Source organism: Sinohyriopsis cumingii, chromosome 6, assembly GCF_028554795.1.
Source record: "Sinohyriopsis cumingii isolate HCF-2022 chromosome 6, ASM2855479v2, whole genome shotgun sequence".
Classification (NCBI taxonomy): domain Eukaryota; kingdom Metazoa; phylum Mollusca; class Bivalvia; order Unionida; family Unionidae; genus Sinohyriopsis; species Sinohyriopsis cumingii.
Genome location: NC_142966.1, coordinates 94,521,033 through 94,541,861, shown reverse-complemented (window position 1 = coordinate 94,541,861; position 20,829 = coordinate 94,521,033). Strand labels below are relative to the sequence as shown.

Genomic DNA, 20,829 nt, shown 5'->3' with positions numbered 1-20,829 from the left:
AACTTATCTTGGAAAATAATTATTTTCAATTTAATAATATGAATTACATACAAATAATGGGTACGGCAATGGGTAGTCCTATGGCTCCTTCATACTCTTCCCTTTCATGGCTAAATTAGAAAAGGATTTTCTTCAAAACGAAAAGTTTAATCCATCTCTTTGGTTTGGATTTTCAGATGACATATTTATGATATGGAAGCATTCAAATGAAGAACTGAAAACATGTATTGATCACCTAAATCATTTTCATCCAACGATTAAATTTACTTATACTGCATCTGTTATGCATGTTTCAATTTTTAGATGTAAATGTAATAAAAAAAATTGATAACACTATCTCTACAAATATTCAAGGGGCCCCGAGTGGCCGAGTGGTCTAAAACGCTCACCATTCCGGATCACTGCCATCTCACCTCTGTCTGCGTGAGTTCGAGTCCAAGGCTCAGCTAGCGTGGGTACGTGGGAAAGCCTGCCAGTAGCTTCTCGTGGGTCGGTGGTTCTTCCCTGGGTTTTCCAGGGTTCTTCCTCCACCAGTTATACTGGCCGCCATGTATAGCCTATCCTGTGCTGAAAAATGGCGTTAAACCCTAGAACAACAACAACAAATATTCATATCAAGGAAACTAATATCCACTAATATGTACGCGTGATCATGGTGGTTTTATATATAATAAAATTAGGTAATCTTGTTTATTTTGCATCGGTAATTTAGTAGTGAAACATTTTTTAAACTTCTCGTTCAATTTGAAATAGTTTGTTATTAATGAGATATAATAAAATGACAAACATTGACAAAAAAGAAGAAATAAACTAAATGATGGGCATAGTACAAGTGATCTTTCAGAACCTTCTGAATTCTGCGCATTAGCCATGATGATGAACTTGGTAGCGACCGCATTTCCTGAGTAGGTGTCAATGATGCTTTTTATCGAGTTCAAGTATCATTCATCAATGGTTAGCAAATCTCAATGAACAATCAGATTAAAATGTTCAGTTAGAGAGGTGATAGTTTAACCCTTTGGCTTATTGACAGTCATCACCAATTCAGTCAATCTGCGGTTGTAGAGTTCAATGTCATAAAGTCATCTCAGGATGACTTAGGTTATTAGGTTTGAACCCTTTCATCTATAAAACTGCAGACATTACTCACGCTTACACCCTCTCTATTTTTCCAAATAAAATGCATCTAATGATTTGAAGAGCAGAACAAAAGGGACAGATAACACTTATTTTTCGTTAAGTACAGAAGCCGAGTTGATCAAATGGAAAAGTTGAAAAATTGCAAATTTTATAGATTTAATAAGTTATTAAGTTGAAGAAAAACAACAATAAATAAAGCCTTAACAACCATGTGGCGACATCTCAGAATTACAATATATGATCCTTGGAGCAACTTCTACAGGCGAAGTGGGGCAAGTTCTCCGACCACCATGGGGTGACTTCTTCTGACACCTGGGATGAGTTCTCCCAGGGCGAGTTCTCCGCTATTCATGTGTAAATAACTGCCTTGTGTAGCATGTTCTCAAGTCGATTGACAGGAGAACAAGAGGTAACATTTTCTGGATTATCTCACACAATTGGCAGCCCATATCAGCCTCATGCACAAATTTAAATCTAAGGCATTATACTTCCTTTACTGTCTTAATCCTGATGGAATCAAAATCTGAAAGTAACAAATATATGCATTTCCATGTCTCTTCAGCTGGATGGAATGCAAGGGAAGTCAGGAAAGGCCAAAACTGGATTAGGTTTAAGAATGTTTCTTGAAGGAAATGAATAAAAATATACTAATATTGAAGAATGTGTTTAAATAGTTTTGTGTTTAATTTAATTCAAGATATCTATCATCCTTTTAACCAATTTTGGCATTACCAGCTTCTATCACATTCCAACCAACTGTAATGTAAGTCAAAGGAACTTGAAAACACGTCCATTTGCTTGTGTAAGAATTTGAATTTATTTGAAAAAAGATATCAGAGTAAGTAAAGTACATCTAAATCAACATCACTTTAATTTGTGGAAAACCTTCCACATGTGCTGCCAAGTGTGAGATATTCTTGAAAATTTGGACTCTCATTACCAATTCAGTCAACATCGGAACATGCTATACAAAGCCGTTATTGAGGCAGTAAGACGTAGCATCAACACTAAAATATCATGTGATAGTCTTGCATTGTTTGAATACTTGTTCCCAAGGATTGTTCTATATACCAATCAACGTTGATACCAAATCTTGAGCAAACTTACTATAACAACTTAATTTTTAAACCAAATTTAAGGCATGTAAAATTTAAACATACACAGATAGTAAAGAAGTTACAAACAACTCGTAACCATGTTTTAGTACATATTAATAACGAGGGGACCGCAAAACATTGCAAATATCGAAGGACATCAAGTCAGTACACGTTTTCTACGCCTAGTCAAACACTTGATAATGGCCAATTTATACCTCCTCGCTTTTAACAACTTCTTTAAACTCTCTTTTAATTCTAGCCTCGGCAATATTTGCCATGTTTTTGGAACCCAGGGTATTCTTTTAAGAAATTATTGCTGTTATTTGGAGAAGTCAGCCATAACCGGATGTTTGTTCCCACATGCGCACACGAGTACTCGATTTCGCACCCGAACCATTTCGTACCAAGGACCTTTTCAACGTCTGACCATTCGTACCGGTTTAATTTTTCCTCAGGAAAATTCGTTTAAACTTATATTTATACCATGTATAAGCAAAAAAGCATACCAACCTGGATGCCTTTAAATTTGACATCCAGTACATGCCATTTAAGTAAACACGATAACGAAATTATTTGTATATTGTATGTTGTTTGTTGGTTTTGTAGGCTGGCTCAGTGTTTTTCCTCGATAGTTCTGCCCATCAAACGAATATGTAAAGAGTATTGTACTGAAGTAAGTTGGAGATATTTTTGTATGCCCTAGATAAAATCGTATCCAAAATATGTCGAATAATCTGCACCCGACGAGTCCTTAATGCATCATTTCATACCTAATTTCGCACCTAACAAGTTTGACCAACAAAAGACAAAAGAAAAAGAATCCAGATATTATACTATAAGACTTAAATGTCTCATATCCCCTTCCCAACACACGTCCCATTTTTAAAACGTATTTTGTATTAATGTGTTCTAGATTTTTAAAGTACACTAGAGAAAACCAAACAAAAGAATATTTGCTCACTTCTTTGTTTTGCCCTTTGAGCTATTTTTGTTGACAGGTTCTAAAGTACACCCAAGTCTTATTTTACTTGCTAATAAGACTATTAGTAGTATAGTAGCGGTTCTCTATGTTTTATTTACTGATCTAAATTAAAGCCTTCTTCCCACCAACATCATGCGCACATGCACACGCGTGAAAGTTACCAACAGGCGCCCTTGCAAGAGAAAAGTTATATGGGTAGAACGCATGGGCTCGTATCGTTGCTTACATTTGACCGGTCATACTTGTACTGTATAATAACTAGAACTCTTCTTGTCAATAAACTTGATTTATCGTCGAAACGTTCAGTCAAATTATCAGACTTCCTGCATCATTTCACTAGCTCGTCTAGTGATGCAGCCATACACTTCAGACTATCGATAAATCTTATCTTGCAGAGTGTTACAGACATGTACTTTTCAGTGTTATTTGGGATGCACTTTATGTTATCGTTGTTATTAATTTTCAGACGGTTTGTTATATCGTCATTACCAAACGCTGCAACTATAATACGAGCGTCATATCCACTGAAATTATGAAAGACAACAGAAACAACAGTAACAAAATCCGATGCGGTATATTTTAAATGACATTTGTTATGTGCTGAAAAGCGATTTTGTTGTTGTTGTTGTTGAAGGGTTTAATGCCATTTTCAGGACACGATAGGCTATACATGGCGGCCAGTATTAATGGTGGAGAGAGAACCCGGGAAAAACCCCGGAAGGAACCACCGACCCAAGAGAAGCTACTGGTAAGCTTTTTCACATACCCACATTGGCTGAATCCGAGACTCAAACCCACCCAGACAGAGGTGAGGTGGCAGTGATCCGTAACGGACAGCGCTTTAGACCACTCGGCCACTCGGCCCCCCCCCCCCCCGAAAGCGGTACTTTCCAGTAATATGACAGTGGTCTTTTACTTGATCTTGAGGTAAATGCACCCCCTCACAAATACGGCATATCTCTGCTGTGGAAAATTTAGCTTCTTGTTTCATTGTTAGCGGTTTCATTTCTTTCGTTTTTTTTGTTCGTTTTTTTTTTTTTTTTGTCTTAGCTAAAAACATCAGGATAAAATCGATCTCGTTAATACGGTTTCTCAGAAGCCGGGCAGCAGGATCTGCTCCACGATAAACTTTTATTGATTTTGATCAGCAGCACAGACAACTTTATACGGTACTTGGCAAGGAAAATAGTCCTGAATTTTTTTTCTTTTCGAAGATTTATCAGGGTTATTTTCTGCTCCTAGCACTGAAAGTTAAATAGATTCGAAATCGGCGTATATTATAAAAGGCACTTTCATACTGCGTCTGTAATTTATAAATTGTAATATTTTGCATCTTCGTCAGGCATAGATATCCGCTGTACATTAGAGCAGTAGCCGAGGTGTCCATCAAGAATCAGCTGCGAATTACAGCCATGCAAGTGTCTAAAACAGAAATATTTCATTTCATTATGCTTGTTATACTGACGTCCGACGCTGATTATATATATATATATATATATATATATATATATATATATATATATATATATATATATATATATATATATATATATATATATATATATATTGTTCATCATGAACATCAAATACATTATGACCTCCTGATAACAGGAGCTTGTTTTGCTTTTCGAATTTTTGAATTTGATATTCAGAAACAGGAAAGACAATCCCAATAAAGTTTAGAGTTTAAATTGTTAATATGACAAATATAATTTGATGCTCGATAAGGATGATCTCGTGCAGGAAATAACGCTGATAATGCTGTCTATTGGAAACAATTATTTAATCATATTTTTGAGACTAATACATTTCGAGTCTTTTTTATTATTTTAGCTGGCAACTCGCAGTGGACTATATTTCATAGTGTGAAATAATATTTCTGTCATTTTATCAAATCTCCAGCCTAATCCTGATGCTGTGACCTCATCGATTTTTTCTCTCTATATCTCCTGAAATATATTATCCGACAACGATATTAAATCTGTCCCTGTTAGAATTCGACTAGATTTTGATATGATATAAGGATCGGCAAATTCCTCACGTTGTTGCTTAGCAGCAAGCTGCTCTGACGTAGGTGTCTGATTGGCAAGCCTATCCTCAGTTTGCCGCTGGGATTCCAGAAGTATATTTAGCTTAGAAAACTGAATATAAAACTGAACTATAATCCTTAGACCCTTATGCGTGACAAGCTCGGATTTAATTATTGTCAGAAGCAGATGATATAAATTTCTGGCAGAGAAATTTGCTGGTAAATGTTCATCATCAAATCTGCAGCTGTTATCAAAGCCAGCAAATGCAGTTGCAGTTATTTAGATTGATATCCTTCCGTCAAAATAAACTTTCTTTGCGATATCAGCAAGTTTAAACATCTGATATTTACTGTTTTCTATTTCTCTAATGGTGCGATACGAAAATGTCGATTAAAGAAACAAAATTGCTACTATTGTAACAGGAATAAAATTATGCTTAGTGGATTATTACCGACGGTTAGTGAGCAGGAGATATTCTACGTTCACCAGAAGTACACCAAATATGTTTGGAGTGGTGATTAATCTTAAAATTAAGACTTTGTTTGGGATAAGAACTCCGGCTAGTTACAGGATAAGAGTGAAATCGGAGAATGATGCTGAATATACCGAGATGTGTATCAAGGACTTTATTTACGCGCTGTTTTGTGATGATATTCCAACGGGGATGCGAGCCTGTCAGGTAAATGGCAGTTTTACTGACAATAACATTGCTAATTTATCTTTACAGGACGAATTTAAATCTCATCAAATTTATGATAATTACGAGGCAAACGACAGAGGTATGATTAAACATATCAAAATAAATAAAGTTATTGGTCGTATCAATAATCATGGTTACCTGAACGTGATGATTCGAGGAACTAATACTAATCAAGTTTATTACAAATCTCAGATTTATCTGCGAAGTATTTTCATGGTTTGATTCCTAGTGGATTTGTGATTGATCATCTTAACAACATTCGAACCGATAAGCGTTTGGAGAACTTGGACCTTGTTATACAACAAGAGAATACTAGGAGAGGTAGAGCATCTGATGGTAGCAACTTGAAAGCTGCTGAATCTGTTATAACAACTATGCAGCATCAAAATATTTTAATATTTGTCCAAAATCAATAAAATATGTCGCTGATGGTATTACTAAATCTGCCACGTCAGAACGAACAGGACAAAAAAAAATCTTTCAATACGAATCACCTGCTATTTAAAATGTTCGCAACATCGCTATTTGTCGAGCATCAACTGGCATATTAAAGTTTTTCTTTGTCGTATTCAACAAATATATTTCCATGCCGAAGTATATAATTGAGTTCAGTGCTGCTGAGCAAGATCAGATTTTTTTCTTTCTCTTTCTACTTCAAAGCGAGCTACAACGTTAACATCACCACGTTAACGTTACATATTTCTTACAGCCTCTTCCAGCTGGTAAGGATTTACAACTTTAGCTCGAGTAACAAATATATCCATATTTGATAATTAACACAAAATTATAGTTTATTCACATATCAAATTTTAGAATATTTCTTAGATCTTCCCTTGTTAAACAGCAGTGAGCCCATTTCATGCCTGTGTCTCTATCGTATCGAACAAATACTATTTTATATTTCGCAAGGTCTGATACCTCATAATCAGTCAGTAACACACCAAACGCCGAGTGAGGATCTTATTCAACGATTTAATTAACATAGTTTTTTTCCTTCTGTTTTTGATTACTCATAAACAGCTTGACAGCGTCGAACACGAAATTCATATATAAGATATAGCTCTTAGGATTTATCTTATTTCGTCCAGTATTTTATTACAGTACTTTAGATAAATGTTTTATGTATAAGATGTCGCAAACAAATTTCTTGATCGCGAAAAGACTGTCAGATTTTTTACTGTGATATCGATCGTGATACAGAGCATCATCATCTAAATACTGCAGCGCATCAGAATTCTTCGAATTCCAATACTGACAGTCGTGCAAAACATCATTGTAATGCTAGAAATCTAAATACTGCAGCGCATTATAATTCTTAGAATTCAAATACTGACAGTCGTGCAAAACATCACTGTAATGCTAGAAATCTAAATACTGCAGCGCATCAGAATTCTTCGAATGCCAATACTGACAGCCATACCGAACATCACTGTATTGCTAGAAATCTAAATACTGCAGCGCATCAGAATTCTTTGAATTCCAATACTGACAGTCGTGCAAAACATCATTGTAATTCTAGAAATCTAAATACTGCAGCGCATTATAATTCTTAGAATTCAAATACTGACAGTCGTGCAAAACATCACTGTAATACTAGAAATCTAAATACTGCAGCGCATCAGAATTCTTCCAATTCTAGTACTGGCAGTCGTGCAAAACATCACTGCATTGCTAGAAATCTAAATACTGCAGCGCATCAGGATTTGAACAATCAATTTTTTAAACTCGTAGTGCTTGCACTCTAACTTTGATCTAGAAACGTATTTGTTCCCTTTCATTGAGGATACATCTGCAGATGAGCCAGGTATAGTGCATCAAGATTAACAAGTTTATATCGCAGCAAAATCACGAAATAATGTAAAATATCACTTCGCCAAAATGATGAAAGAGTTTAATTGTAGTGTCTCTGAACATGAGCTATTCTGGGAATTGTTTAAGCCATTTATAAATCGTGGAAAGAATTTTATGGCCGCCGAAAAAATATAAAATTTGATTTTCTGTTTGTTAAGATTTTTAACCTGATGGCAGAGTGTGCAGAAACAACAACGGGAAGAGAACATTCGCTATCGTTGTTTATGCAAGTGAAATGTAAGTCTGTCCTTTTGAAATCAAAAAGATTTATAGTGACTAGATCGAGTCATGGGGTTTTTCAAACCCTGCAATTAAAGGTTTTTCATTTCAGTAGTTGGTATCCAGCTATGGTTTAATATTTTTATGTAGCCGTAACCTCTCCATTGGACCTAACTTTGCTTACGTTTTCTTTTTATTACTCGCTCGATGATGAATATATCCTGATCCGTCTTTTGTAGTTCCGTTTTTTATAGATACTTCTAGGAATTTCTTCTCCTGCTGAGTCTTTCAGCTTATATCTCACAGACAGTGTTGTTAAAATTTTATCCACAACGAATACTTCATCGGACCAATTCGGAGTCAACCCTTTTTCAAAAGTTTTCTTCACTAGCAAAATTATAATTCTATCACCAACTTTACATTTGTGTCTTCGGTACATATTCTCGTTCGCCAATACTAAATTATTATCTAGGCGACATTCCAAGTGTTTTATCTTTAGTGTTATTGTAATTTGATACAATCTTTGGCAGATTATCAACATACCTGTTAATATTTTTAGCTGTGAGTTCCTTATAGATCTTTTCTTTAAGTGTGCGATTAAATCTCTATACATTGTCGCTTTTCCCCTCATTCTCGGTCATGTATTTGGTGATGTGATTCTGTTCCAGAAACTGCTTGAGTTGCTTATTAAAAAAACTCCGCTCCGTGATCTGTTCATACCGTATTAGGCTTTCTTTCTGTGCTGATTAAAATCTCTCTCAATGCGTTAGTTTTAGTTTTTCCTGTTTTATCTGTGACAGGCACACTAAACGCGTATTTACTAAGAAATATCATTTACATTCGTCGGATACCTTTGTTGTCACTGTACTTAGCAATATTCGAACTATCAGCAAGATATATTGCCCATACGTCATCAACTGACTTTGCGACAACCCTTCGTCGATGAAACTTGCTTTTTTAGGTTTGTGAAGTTCATGTGCGATACCGCTCTGCGGTCCAGCGCTCTGCACTCCATCGTCATAAAGTATATTTTTATCAAGACCGATTTTATATTTCATTCCAATAATACCTTGTACTAATCAATTCGCTCTCTTATTCTTTTTATTCATTTGTATTGTCTGTATTTCTTCGGCGCTTCAGGCAATACGTAGTTATATTTATATTTGCTTGTTAGATAAAATTGCAATTTTTGTCGTTTTCCAAGCTTGTTTTAGGTGTTAATTGTAATATAAATTTCAGAAAATCACCATTTGTCCCAGTCATTTGCTTGATAAACATACCACAGTATTATCCAGAAGCTGCAGTTCCAACTGGTTGTAGTTGATTAGAGGAGTAATTGATTTTTTTACACTCGGACGACAGCACGTTATGATTGATAATATCACTTGGTAGCAGCCCAAACGAATCAAAATAGTTGTTTTTATACAGCGCTACCCAATGCGTGTCAGATCCACCATTGAAATTTTGAATATTTATTGCACAGCTTGATGCAGTTACTTGTGAAACGCATTGCGTTTTGGGTAGAAGTGATGAGACCGCTAGCGATCTGAGCTTATCTTTCGAAAATACTCCTTGAAATCCGTAGATATCTTTAAGTTTATCTAGAATTTCAAAGTTGCTCAACGGGGACGCTTTCAGCGTCTGGTACCAGGTAACATTAATCATATTCCACGTATTACCCCGTGCAGATTGGGAAGTAGACTTGCCGCTATAAATCCACCTTGGACTCCCTTCCTGTTCGTCTTAGAGGTTCTCGTTTTTAGTTGTTTTACTTTGTGGTGCTGTTTTACGTTTCCCAGGCATTGGTTTTATATTTATAATCGTTAGACAAAATCACTAGATTACTAGGTGTTTGATATCGCCATCGGTGATTCCATCACAGGAAGCAGCTGATTTTTGTCTCCCCGCATATCGCCCCCGAGGAAGCAGTTATCCCTAGCGTGCCTAGTACTGGTAATAATTTGGGTTGTACCGTTTTTGCAATATTTGCTAATGCAGATCCCAGAAATCCTCCACGGGTCGCTTGCGATCTGGCCATTGCAGTAACTTGTGCTGCTGATAAATTTAAAATAAAAGATTTTTGCAGTCGTATTTTGTTGATTTACCGCTGTGATAGCATAGGTTTTACTGGCAGAACGCCAACACTCAGTGTTCCGAAATCCATCCTTAGAGAAACAGAGTGTTGCTTGATGATATCTTCTGTCAATTTTATAACTTGTCCCGGTGATAAATTCACTTCGTGTATAATATATTTCATTTTGTATTTATTTTCCTTTCGTCTGATAAAATTTGTACCGTGGTCATTCCACGGCTTGTTAGGTGATCAATACACGTCTGCTGTAACACGCGGATCATTTCAAGTGCAGAGGACCTAACACCTAGTAGTCATTCTCTTGCTAGAAAATCAGCATATTTCACCGCCAGTCTGATAAAGTTTTACCACCCACACCAAATGTAGAGCAATTCAGACTTTGACAATCGTTCTTCCCATGGTAGAATCTATCGTTAAGAATCTATCAGACAAAATTAGTACGTATGCATAATACGCACCTGGAGCAACTGAATTCTGTCCATGTGTCCATATAACCTCAACATCACAATCTAATCCAATAGCTCGTTCACTATACTTACTGACGTCAAAGTGATCTATCTAATAAAGTTTACTGAATTGTCCGACCAAATTTTGAGATCCACTATTAGTATTTGTGCATAGCTTCCATCAGATACTTCTAAGCTTGAGAAACGTCTCTGGCAGCTAATGTTTCAAAATTACATTCAGTCGCTTGTTCTGGATGCTGCTTAAAACATATTCTGACAAAAATTCATCTGACATCTGGATTATCAAATACAGAATTGTTTTGAAGCTGATTTCCACGTTTATCCTCTCATTGAAACACAATAATTACATGTCTTGGTAAATGCTGGCATGGTGCTGCCTTTTGATAAACTTTGTTCTGCAAAAACTGCACTTTTTGTGAATGCTGTTAACATTGTCTCAAGTTCTATTGATTTATCAATCGACGGAACTACACGTGGCATCCGCAACACCAATCATGAAATCACAAACTTAAAATTATTAGCAGTCTCACCAGGATTATCTTGACCAACTACACCAATAGCAGTTCGCATCAGACAATCGTTTTGATCAGCTCGGACAGGTATAAGTGTATGTTTGTTACCACGAAATACCTTATTGTAGTCTCTGAAAATTCCGAATATTGTGCTAAGCGGCAGCATCATAATTATTTGATTTTATCTATCTGTAAATGCTCTTCGTTTAGCGTTCCCTTCGTTGTACGCTCTATTTCCGATAGATGGGCGTGTTATACTGTTTACGAATGGTATCATATGTGTTGATGTAACTGCAGCAACTGGTGCAGTAATTCCAAGAAAATTATAAGCTGCTGTCAGAGAAGTCCTTGTAACATCTTCATTTGCATCTGCAGCTGGTGTAATAATTCCAAGATCTACAGCATTATTAATAAGAAAAGTTCACACTACAACTAGATCATCAGCAGCATCAGTTCTAGCTTCAATTTCATTAAAATTATTTGGGCCAAATTCATATGACATAGTTACATCTTCAGTGTCTCTAAAGCACATTATATTTGTTGAAATATATCTCGAGTAGTCTTCGCTGACGGAAACTACGTTAAGAATAGTATTTGCAATTGGTAAGTGCATATTAAGATATACGGTTTGATTGGCTAGTTGATATCTGGCGCTTCTGAATGAACTCCAACCGTTGTTGACGAGTGTTATTTGTGTATCAGCTGCAATATTTGCAGGTAGATTAGCATTCGTTTGGTACCTGCCTCGTATTCTGATTCGTACATCAGGAGAATCATTGTGTGATAGCGGAAACACGTCCCCCTCTATTGTATTGAAAATTAGTATGCCTGTCTTGTTAGGTTCTTTTGAATTTTTATCGAGATACTCATCATATTCAAATTCTGTTGTGATCTGTTAGTATTTCCTCGGTCGGGTCAAGGTAATTTTTATATATATTCTTTATTTGCAGCTGTTAGATAAAATCGTGAACAGCTCTACGGGTTGAGGTTGCAAAGGAACCCACTAGAATGCCGAGATATCTGGTCGATTGCTAGCACTCAGAGGTCTTGTTTTAGTGTCTAATTTTCTAATAATTTTTCTTCGCCTGGTCGAGATAGCAGTTTTTTTGTGTTTTTGTCAATGCCACAGTGGTTTTTGATGTTGGTGATATTTTAGAATTTGCTTGTTTTATATCTCTATTGCTTAGAAGACCACTTTGTAGTCCGCCCTTAATTTTATCAACAATCTTCTGCCCAACAACTGCATCCGCTGCAGACGAGGCTCCTGCGGAAAAAGCTGAAGATGCATCTAACGCGATAGGTGCTATTTTCTTTGCAATTCTAGGTAGATTTTCAAATATTTTAGAGAATGTATTTCCAAAGAAACCTCCTACCATATTTCTATGATAGATGTTTGGTTGTTTCATTTTGTTATACAAAACTGCCTGATACAATTTATCCCGGTGAGGAGAGATCAATGTGATTAGTCAAATGGAGATAATATGTTACAACTTCGTTATTGAGAGCTAGCTGCTGTCGGATTGTTAGTCAGTGTCGTCATGATAGACGATATTTGATTTTCAATAATAACAGGACAGTAGATTATGTGTCTTGTATTTACTTGCATTAATTAACATGGTGGTAAGTCATGGGAGAAAGAATAAATAGTCTGACCTTTACTGCCTCCCCGTATACATTTCTCAGGAAACTGAGCAGTTCACTAAAATCTAATTCACTTCTGTTATATCCACTGATGACTTGTACTTGTATGAAATTGAAGCACTATTTGATTCAGAACCGTGCTGTTTTCGAACAAAACCTAACAATCGCCTAATGCTATTGGCGGTACTGAAATCAACAAGAAAATTGTTTTTCAAAGTGATTCTGGCATGCAGTGTGTTATAGTTTGAAATGAGCTCAAAATTGTCTGATGCGGATTCAACTTTAGTTGTAATCAATAACTTAATTGCTTTATTTAGATCTGTAACGTTCTAAGCGCCATGTGGTATCTTGTCAGATATCCAAGTTGAGTCTGGCTGAATCGATTGAAATGTAAAATCATTCACGTTAGTTCTGATATTTGCCATAACGTACCAAGCAGTAGCTCAAACTAAACCTGTTTCATATTGCTTTCCTGAGTCCACCTCAATTGGTGGATTATAAATAGCTGAGAAATTTGCACTGTTCGCCATAGTCTGTGATGAATCAACCAGTAATGTAGTTGATAACATTCCTATTTCATCTGATAGACAAAACTGAGCTGCTACCAGTTTGTGTTTTGCTGTTATAAAATTAATTAACCGCTCATCAAATCACGACGATAAGATCCTTGTCAAAAATATAATATCCGTCGGATGTTAGATAACAGTTGTCGATTTCTGTGCTCGTATTTCCGGTATCTTTTGATGCTATTAATAACATCAACCAGTCAAATATTTCAGCGATCAAGATAAAGATCTATAGACCATGATCTGATCGTGTTGATCTGAATGAATCATCTGAATCATACAATTCATCTTGTTGCTTGATCTCGAGATAGATCTTTCTGAGATTAACATCAGATTCATCTAAGTTTTTTTCTTCTTTTTTCCAATGTTCATTTCTTGTCTCAATCAGAATACAGGAAAAAAGTTTTTAGTTTAATGGTCGACCTTTAGCTTTTCTGTACCTCTGCATTGTTTCTAAGATATCACTTGCTAGAAAACCATTATCATAGATCACCACAAGAGCAATAGTATTTTGTTATCATTAATCAAGTCATCATATCTTTGTAATTCCCTGATGTGAACATCAAGTTTTAGTCTAACATCATCATATTCATTATTGGTCTACTCTCTCACCTTTGACAAATTGATTTTTATATTACTACTTTCCAGAAGGTTTGTAAAGTATCTGGGATCTTTAATTTTATGCGCTTCGATGACTTTTCTTATATGTCTGACTCGTAAAATAACATCTAATTTATATTCATAAATTGAGTGTCACGGAATTGTATAATTCTTCTAATTTATTAAATACATGTACTCAGTAATTGTTTTTTGTTTGTTTGTTGTGTGTACAACGATACCCGAGGGTGATTTATGTGAATTTGTGCAATATTTCGAAACAGTGAGTTCGGTTCATCCTATGCCGCACGTGCGAAGTACTTGCAATGGGAAAAACCGAATACGTTCAACGCACAGACGATGTATGGCGAATCGTCTGTGTATAAATGCCTCACCGTAAGACTAAATCTACACATTACAGAACGTATTGTCAGTGAGCGGTCTACTTTAAGGACTTGCACATCTTTAGCTGTAGAGGTATATGAGGTATTTATTAATTTATTGTGTTTAAGTTATAACTATCGTAATACCGCGCTTATTTTTGTATATTTTCTACCTTTGGCTTACTAGTATAATGCAAATATTTTCTATTCTTGTTTGTGACTTAGCAAGAGATTTCTATTAGCAATATAAAGTTGCATGTTTAGGAAACTTTTAGTACCGTATGATTCTTATTGGGCACGGGCAGGTTTACTTCTGAACCTGTGTATTGTTTTGTAACTATTGTGCAGATAATGTAATCTGTATAACTTACCGCATAAAACGTCATTACATTTTATCGTATATGCCTGTGTCATGCATAGCACACGGTGTTAGATATATTTTCAGCTGATCTGAGTCTCAACTGTAAAGCTGATCAGAGTCGACGTGGTACCAGCTCTACAGCTAACCATAGAAGTTGACCATGACAGCTGTAAAGCTGAACCGTAGCAGCCGTACAGCAGAGTTATAAGTGTTGCTGGTCGAGTAGCAGGTGATCGGGCGTTGCTGGCCGATTGGTAGGCACTGATTGCTTGATTGACCAAGGAATTGAATGGTGGTTGGTGGCTACCTGTAATACTGACTGCTTGATTGACCAGTGTGACTGGTAGCCAAGTGTGCTTGTGCTATTTTTTGTACGTTGATATTGTATAGTCAGCAAATAATATGAAACAACCTGTATTTCGCCTGATAAATCGATCCACGTTATAAAACCCCTGTGCCAAATAGACTGCATTACATTTTCTGTTTGTGCAATAATGAAAAAAAAAAACCCAGATTTTATCTCTGCATTGTTTAGCGGAATGTGATCAAAAACAATTTTTTTATGCTGTTCAGAATCTAGTTCAGCAACACGAATCAAATCGTTAGGTTGCTTTATAACGAATATATCCTAGCCGGCACCAAGTTCTTTTTTTCGCTTTTCTTTGTATTCGCTAAACAGCTTTTATTTATCCTGCTATGGATTGATCGTGAATATATACGGTTAATTTTACCTGATCCAGTTCGTGCTACTATCAGACAATAGCGGTCCGGTAAGTCGTGGTTATGTTGATGTTTTATTAATGGCTTTGTGTCAAAGTTGATTATGCTCATTCTATACCAGGTATTCAATTTTTTTATTATCTCGTGGTAATAGTAAGAATGAGCTATTACACAAAATTGACACGTTAATTGACAGCCCAAAAGAAAGAAACGACAGCAACAACAACCACCGCGGCTATCACAATTTAACAAACTATCTAAAAAAAATGGAGATACAACGACAGGTAACTTAAATATGTCATATCATCGAGTGCTAGACATTGAGACGATATATCCACCAATCAATGCGAATAACTCACAATCAGTAAGTTTTGCCCGATTTGGTGCAGACAGCAATAGAAGTTATCGCTTACAGGTGGAAAGATGACCTGAAATTTTAATATGAGTAAAAATAAGTAAATATAGAAACCGAATACCCTCCTGCTAACATACATAACTCACAAGCCGTTAGCTAAGCACAATTTAGTGCGGTTGATAATAACAGGTTGTCACTAGCTGTTAGTACGATGGCTGGAAATAGAGATACGGGTAGGACATTAATATTTAATGCTCAACATAACACAAATGTTGACCAATTTTGTGATACAATCTGGTGACACTGGAGGGAATCCTAGACACGGGATCGAACAAGATAACAACTACGGTAATTCCATCAGCATGATCAGATTTAACAAATAAAAATTATGTCGACAATATTATAGCAGGGACTTTTGCATCACGAGTTGCAAAATCCGGTGAAACGATGACCGGTATGTTAAACATGGGCTCGAATAAAATAACAACGATTTATAATCCAGTCACTCCATTTGATCTTACAAATAAACTCTACGTGGAACTGAGATATTTACAGCCTCAGCAAGTACAATTACTGCTGCAGATGCCAATTATCTTAAAAAGTCCAGAGGCTTAGCTACAGGTGCGATCGATGTGGCTGCTAAGAAGGTAACTTCTACGTATGTGCCTGTTTCTGCATTTGATTTCACCAATAAACAGTACGTGAATAGTGACTGATGGTAGTATAAAATGAGCTAAAAATAGTGTCGGTCACATCCCACATCTCGCTGATGCCTCGTGTAATCATTTTGTTGTTTTTGCAACAGCATCGAGTTATAATTCGGATAATAATCCAAGGTATGCGTTTGCGTTTAATAGCATTATAAGCGATCCAGGGTGGACCACAACGGAGAAACAGGTGATTGTTGGATCAAAGTACGGTGTTCAGCGGCCGTTGTAATATGGAATTTTCAACTAAAAGGTATAATCGAATGATGATACAACTTAGACTACGCTTTATACGACATCGCGTTTTCATATTGATATTTCCCAGCAATTTATCCTTGATCCTGCAGTAATCACAAATACTTGTATTTCCGGATTTATCTTGTCAAGGCAGGAGTTACCTGCCCAGGTTTGACGATGTTTCAGATATACACACTCAATGTACTAGTATAGGTCTGGCGTGTTAGCACGCTGCGATTTAATATCAGTTGTAATATATAATGTATATTGATCCTCCATCGATTAAAGTCACTAAAGAATTTAATAATTTTATATTAATCCCGAAAACGGAGGTCGAAATAGCTGATGTTGACCAGCTAGACTCAGAGGGTGTTGATGAAGCAAGAGCGGTGAATATAATTGCTCGAATGAAAAAAATAATTTTAAATTCACCCGGTTTAAATGAGAACAGTGACAACTTTGCTAGAGTATCTGGAATGAGAGGTCATGAACTGAGATGGCCCCAATCAGAGACTTTGACACGATTAGCAAATACTGTCCTGTAAGTGAGTGCAAAGAACGAGGATTAAAAGTTGAAACCTGATAAATACACTGCTTGAGCTAAATAAAGAAAACGTTCTGACGATTGACAAATCTAAAGTGATAAAAAAATCATGGTGGTAAGAAACCAGAAAAAGAGCGACTGAAAAAGATTCACGACGAGCTTGCAAACTAGCTGAAACAAGAAAAAATATGTTTCTAAAAAATCGTTAACTCAAAGACACATTTGCCAAACGTCGACCATTTTGTGTACTGGGCAGGGTCTATTATGATAAAAAGACACTGTAAGAAATAATGAATAATAGTACTGACACTAACCTGCTAACAAAAGCACATCTAGTCCGTATTGATTCTCTCACTGGCGATTAAATAAATATGAAGTATGAATATGAACATTAGTGCTGCACTAAACGCAGCATTAGACATTGAGCATATGATTGTGTTATATGATGATGTTGAGCGAGATATGCTTTATCAGGTGCTTGGCGACATTACAACTGTAAAACCTAGTAGTGATGAAGATTATGAAATGCATAATAGTTCTAAAATTGCATTGAAAAACTATTTAAAAAAAGAAACTGGAAAGTTACTGACATAAACAAAATACAGAAAGATCAAAGAGCTGATTTATGGATACCTAAACCTACATGTCATAAATATAGAACAAGCAGATATTTGTGGTCTTTTAGTTTTCAAACAGCATATGCTATTCTCAGGCAGTATCTAGTACTTAAAAATTTTAAGCTGGAACAGTTATGTTATGCTGTTAGTTATATCGACGAAACAGAAGATATTTATCTTGATAGAGTCAGTGATATTGCTGAAATATCAACAAATTATGACCCTTCAATTTCATCCTCAGTTTTAACAAATATCTGATATGATGATATCTCATATGAAGTATTTGATAAATACATAGATTTTCTCGCTAATCCTGTCAATTAAAAAGTAATGCTATGATCGATAAGGCTGCCGCTGAAGATACTTTTACTAAGAATTTAAATAACTACTGAAACAGTTTTATAATGACAAAAAATAAAAAATAAATAATCGACATCAGCCACGTATAATCAGTGTCTCAGACAATGATAGGGATGAGCTCATCAAATACTATAAATATTACTATAAAAATTTTGGTGTGTCAGATGCGCTAGAAAATATTAGAGTAAAACAATAAGCATGCTGAATTACATTCCAGTGATACTAGCAACGGCTGGAATTATATCAGCCGGCGGAACCGCAAATCCATTATTGTTGATTGTGTCAGGGGCAGTAAGTGCATTACCAGCGGTGAATAAAAAGATCGAACCAAAATACTAGAATACAAATACTTTTTCTAAAATAGCAATAGCTACCTACAACAAAATTCTTAATTTGCTTCCAACTTATCTCAGATGTGAAAAGTTTATTATGTTAGATCTGATACTAAACAGAACTGTGAATAATGCCAGGAAAACGTTGCCTTTGCCACGATGATACTGCTTCTGACAAGATACAGCAATGATTACTCGAGGTCAACTGGTCCCTCAATGATGATTTCAAAGGATACCACTGATCACCCCGAAAGTAGCAACGTGGGACTAAATGCAGCTGGAGACGCATTTCCATCGATGAATGGCGATTTCAACTTAGGATTATCCCCACGTAGATCAGTGTCAAACGGAGATGAAAATTGATCACCCGCGCCCTCCAACAAGAGTTTTCTTGTAGAGGATATCCAGACCATATGGGTCCTGCACGCATAATTTGTTTGAATTTGAATATCTTTGAGCCAACAGAGAATTGTTCTCGATGAGTGTCTAATATTTACCGTCATATATTGTGCAGATTCAATTGTGATGATTGCACTGAGATTGGCTCCTCTTGACGTATGAAAACATTAATGTTTTTTACCTCTCATCAAGGAAATTCTTCGTTGGATCTCATCATTAATTGAAACAATATACAATGTGTCTGTGGGAAGTTCTATAATACCCCAAGTTGATCCACCGTCTGGTGAGAACACTGGCAAGTTATTTACATCAGCACCCACGAATGGCACCGATCAGATATTAGGCCAACTGTAATACATGCGCAGAGACACTAGTGCGATCTCGAGTTTGTGACCTTCTTCCGCAGTGATTGGTGTAGAAAACTTCACATCAAAATTCAGGTTTCGTTGATGATATTTTAGAAATCTAGGTACCTCTCTGAGTTGTATTTACAACGACACGCTGCACTGCAACATTGATTTCGCGAGGAAGATTCTCAGAATTCATCATCGATATCTGTAATAATAATAATAATAATGAGGACTTTGTATAGCGCCTAATCTTTAGAAGCTCTAAGCGCTTTGCAACATTAGACAACAACTATACGATAAAAGAAACCATATAATAATATTATTACAAAAACAAACCCCATGAAATTAGAAATAAACATTAAAAAAATTAAAAAACATGCTGAGAATATTTCAGGTAGGAAACATTATTAGGTCTTTAAGTTTGTTCTTGCAGTCGAAATAAGTGAGTTTTGAGTCTGTGCTGCCCGTTACCGACTAGATCTTGCTAATAAAGCAGCAAGTGATACGCATTATGTCAACGTGTTGATATTGATGTTGAATGTGATTTAAACGCAATCAATCGTACAATTGAGAAAGAACTGCTTGATGGAGGAAGTTTTAAGACTCCGATTGCACTTGCTACTCGCTATCGCGACACTTGGAGGTAAAGCACATTAATATAATAAAAAAATCATGAATAAGAGGAGTGTATTTTCCGAAATCTACCAAGTTAGCGGTGATTTGAAACAAGAAGCTGCTGTTGAAAAGTGTTCCGAGTGCAGTGATGGTCATTTGTTGTGCTGTTCGAGAATGGTTCGCCAAACAAGCACAGTGACAAACTTTTCTACCCGCACTAAGGAAAATTTCCCGTGGATAGTTGGATGTCAAAACACCTAACCGCAGAAGTTGCAAGTACATACAAAGAAATGAATCCGTTCACGAAGAAAAGATCGAAGAAGTGTCGCAGATAAGCTTAAATGCTTAAACATATTGTTACACGCCTCCTACGGTATTGTTTCTAGTACCGGAGAAAGTGGACAATTAAAATTTAAATAGCTCCGAGCCCAAAGTCGGCAATAGCGACAGTCTAAGTCTACAAATAACTCAAGGTGCAAACTATAACAATTTAATAAAATATAGCAAATGTATTCAATATTTTTGTCGACAAATTTCTCAATTGCAATTTCTTTGATTAAATACAATCAATGAGCTATTAAGAGATGCAAATTATTATTTCATCATATGAAATTAAAAGTCTTAAGTGAGAGTGTTTCCTTCATGAATTGTCTCTGAACATTTTTAAAGAGCTTTGAAAGAAAGAAAGAAAAAAACGAGTGTGGACATATTTTATTTTGAAATACATCAATATGTTACCAAATATAGTCAAACTTACAATCAATGTAGCATCAGATGTGTCGAAGAAGTGGCACCTAAAAACGAAGTGATGGTGTATTATTGACAGTGTATTGGGTTTGCCTTGTACAAACACAACGTACTTTTGACAAAGTTTATTTCCCCAACTGAACGACAGAATTGGTTCATGTCACTGACCAAGTCCGTGATCCCTGTCTATGAATCGGAAAATCTGAAA

General features: G+C 36.0%; 1 protein-coding gene across 1 annotated transcript in view; it reads right to left on the bottom strand.

Annotated features, from left to right (window-relative positions):
* LOC149797467 (ubiquitin-conjugating enzyme E2 K-like) overlaps positions 1-2,612 on the bottom strand; it is a 36,977-nt gene extending 34,365 nt beyond the window's left edge. Inside the window, exon 1 of the mRNA XM_089962278.1 lies at positions 2,453-2,612. Within this exon, the coding sequence (XP_089818404.1) occupies positions 2,453-2,515 (63 nt within the window). The 5' untranslated portion in view covers positions 2,516-2,612. The remainder of the gene's footprint in view (positions 1-2,452) is intronic.
* Positions 2,613-20,829: the final 18,217 nt, after the last annotated feature.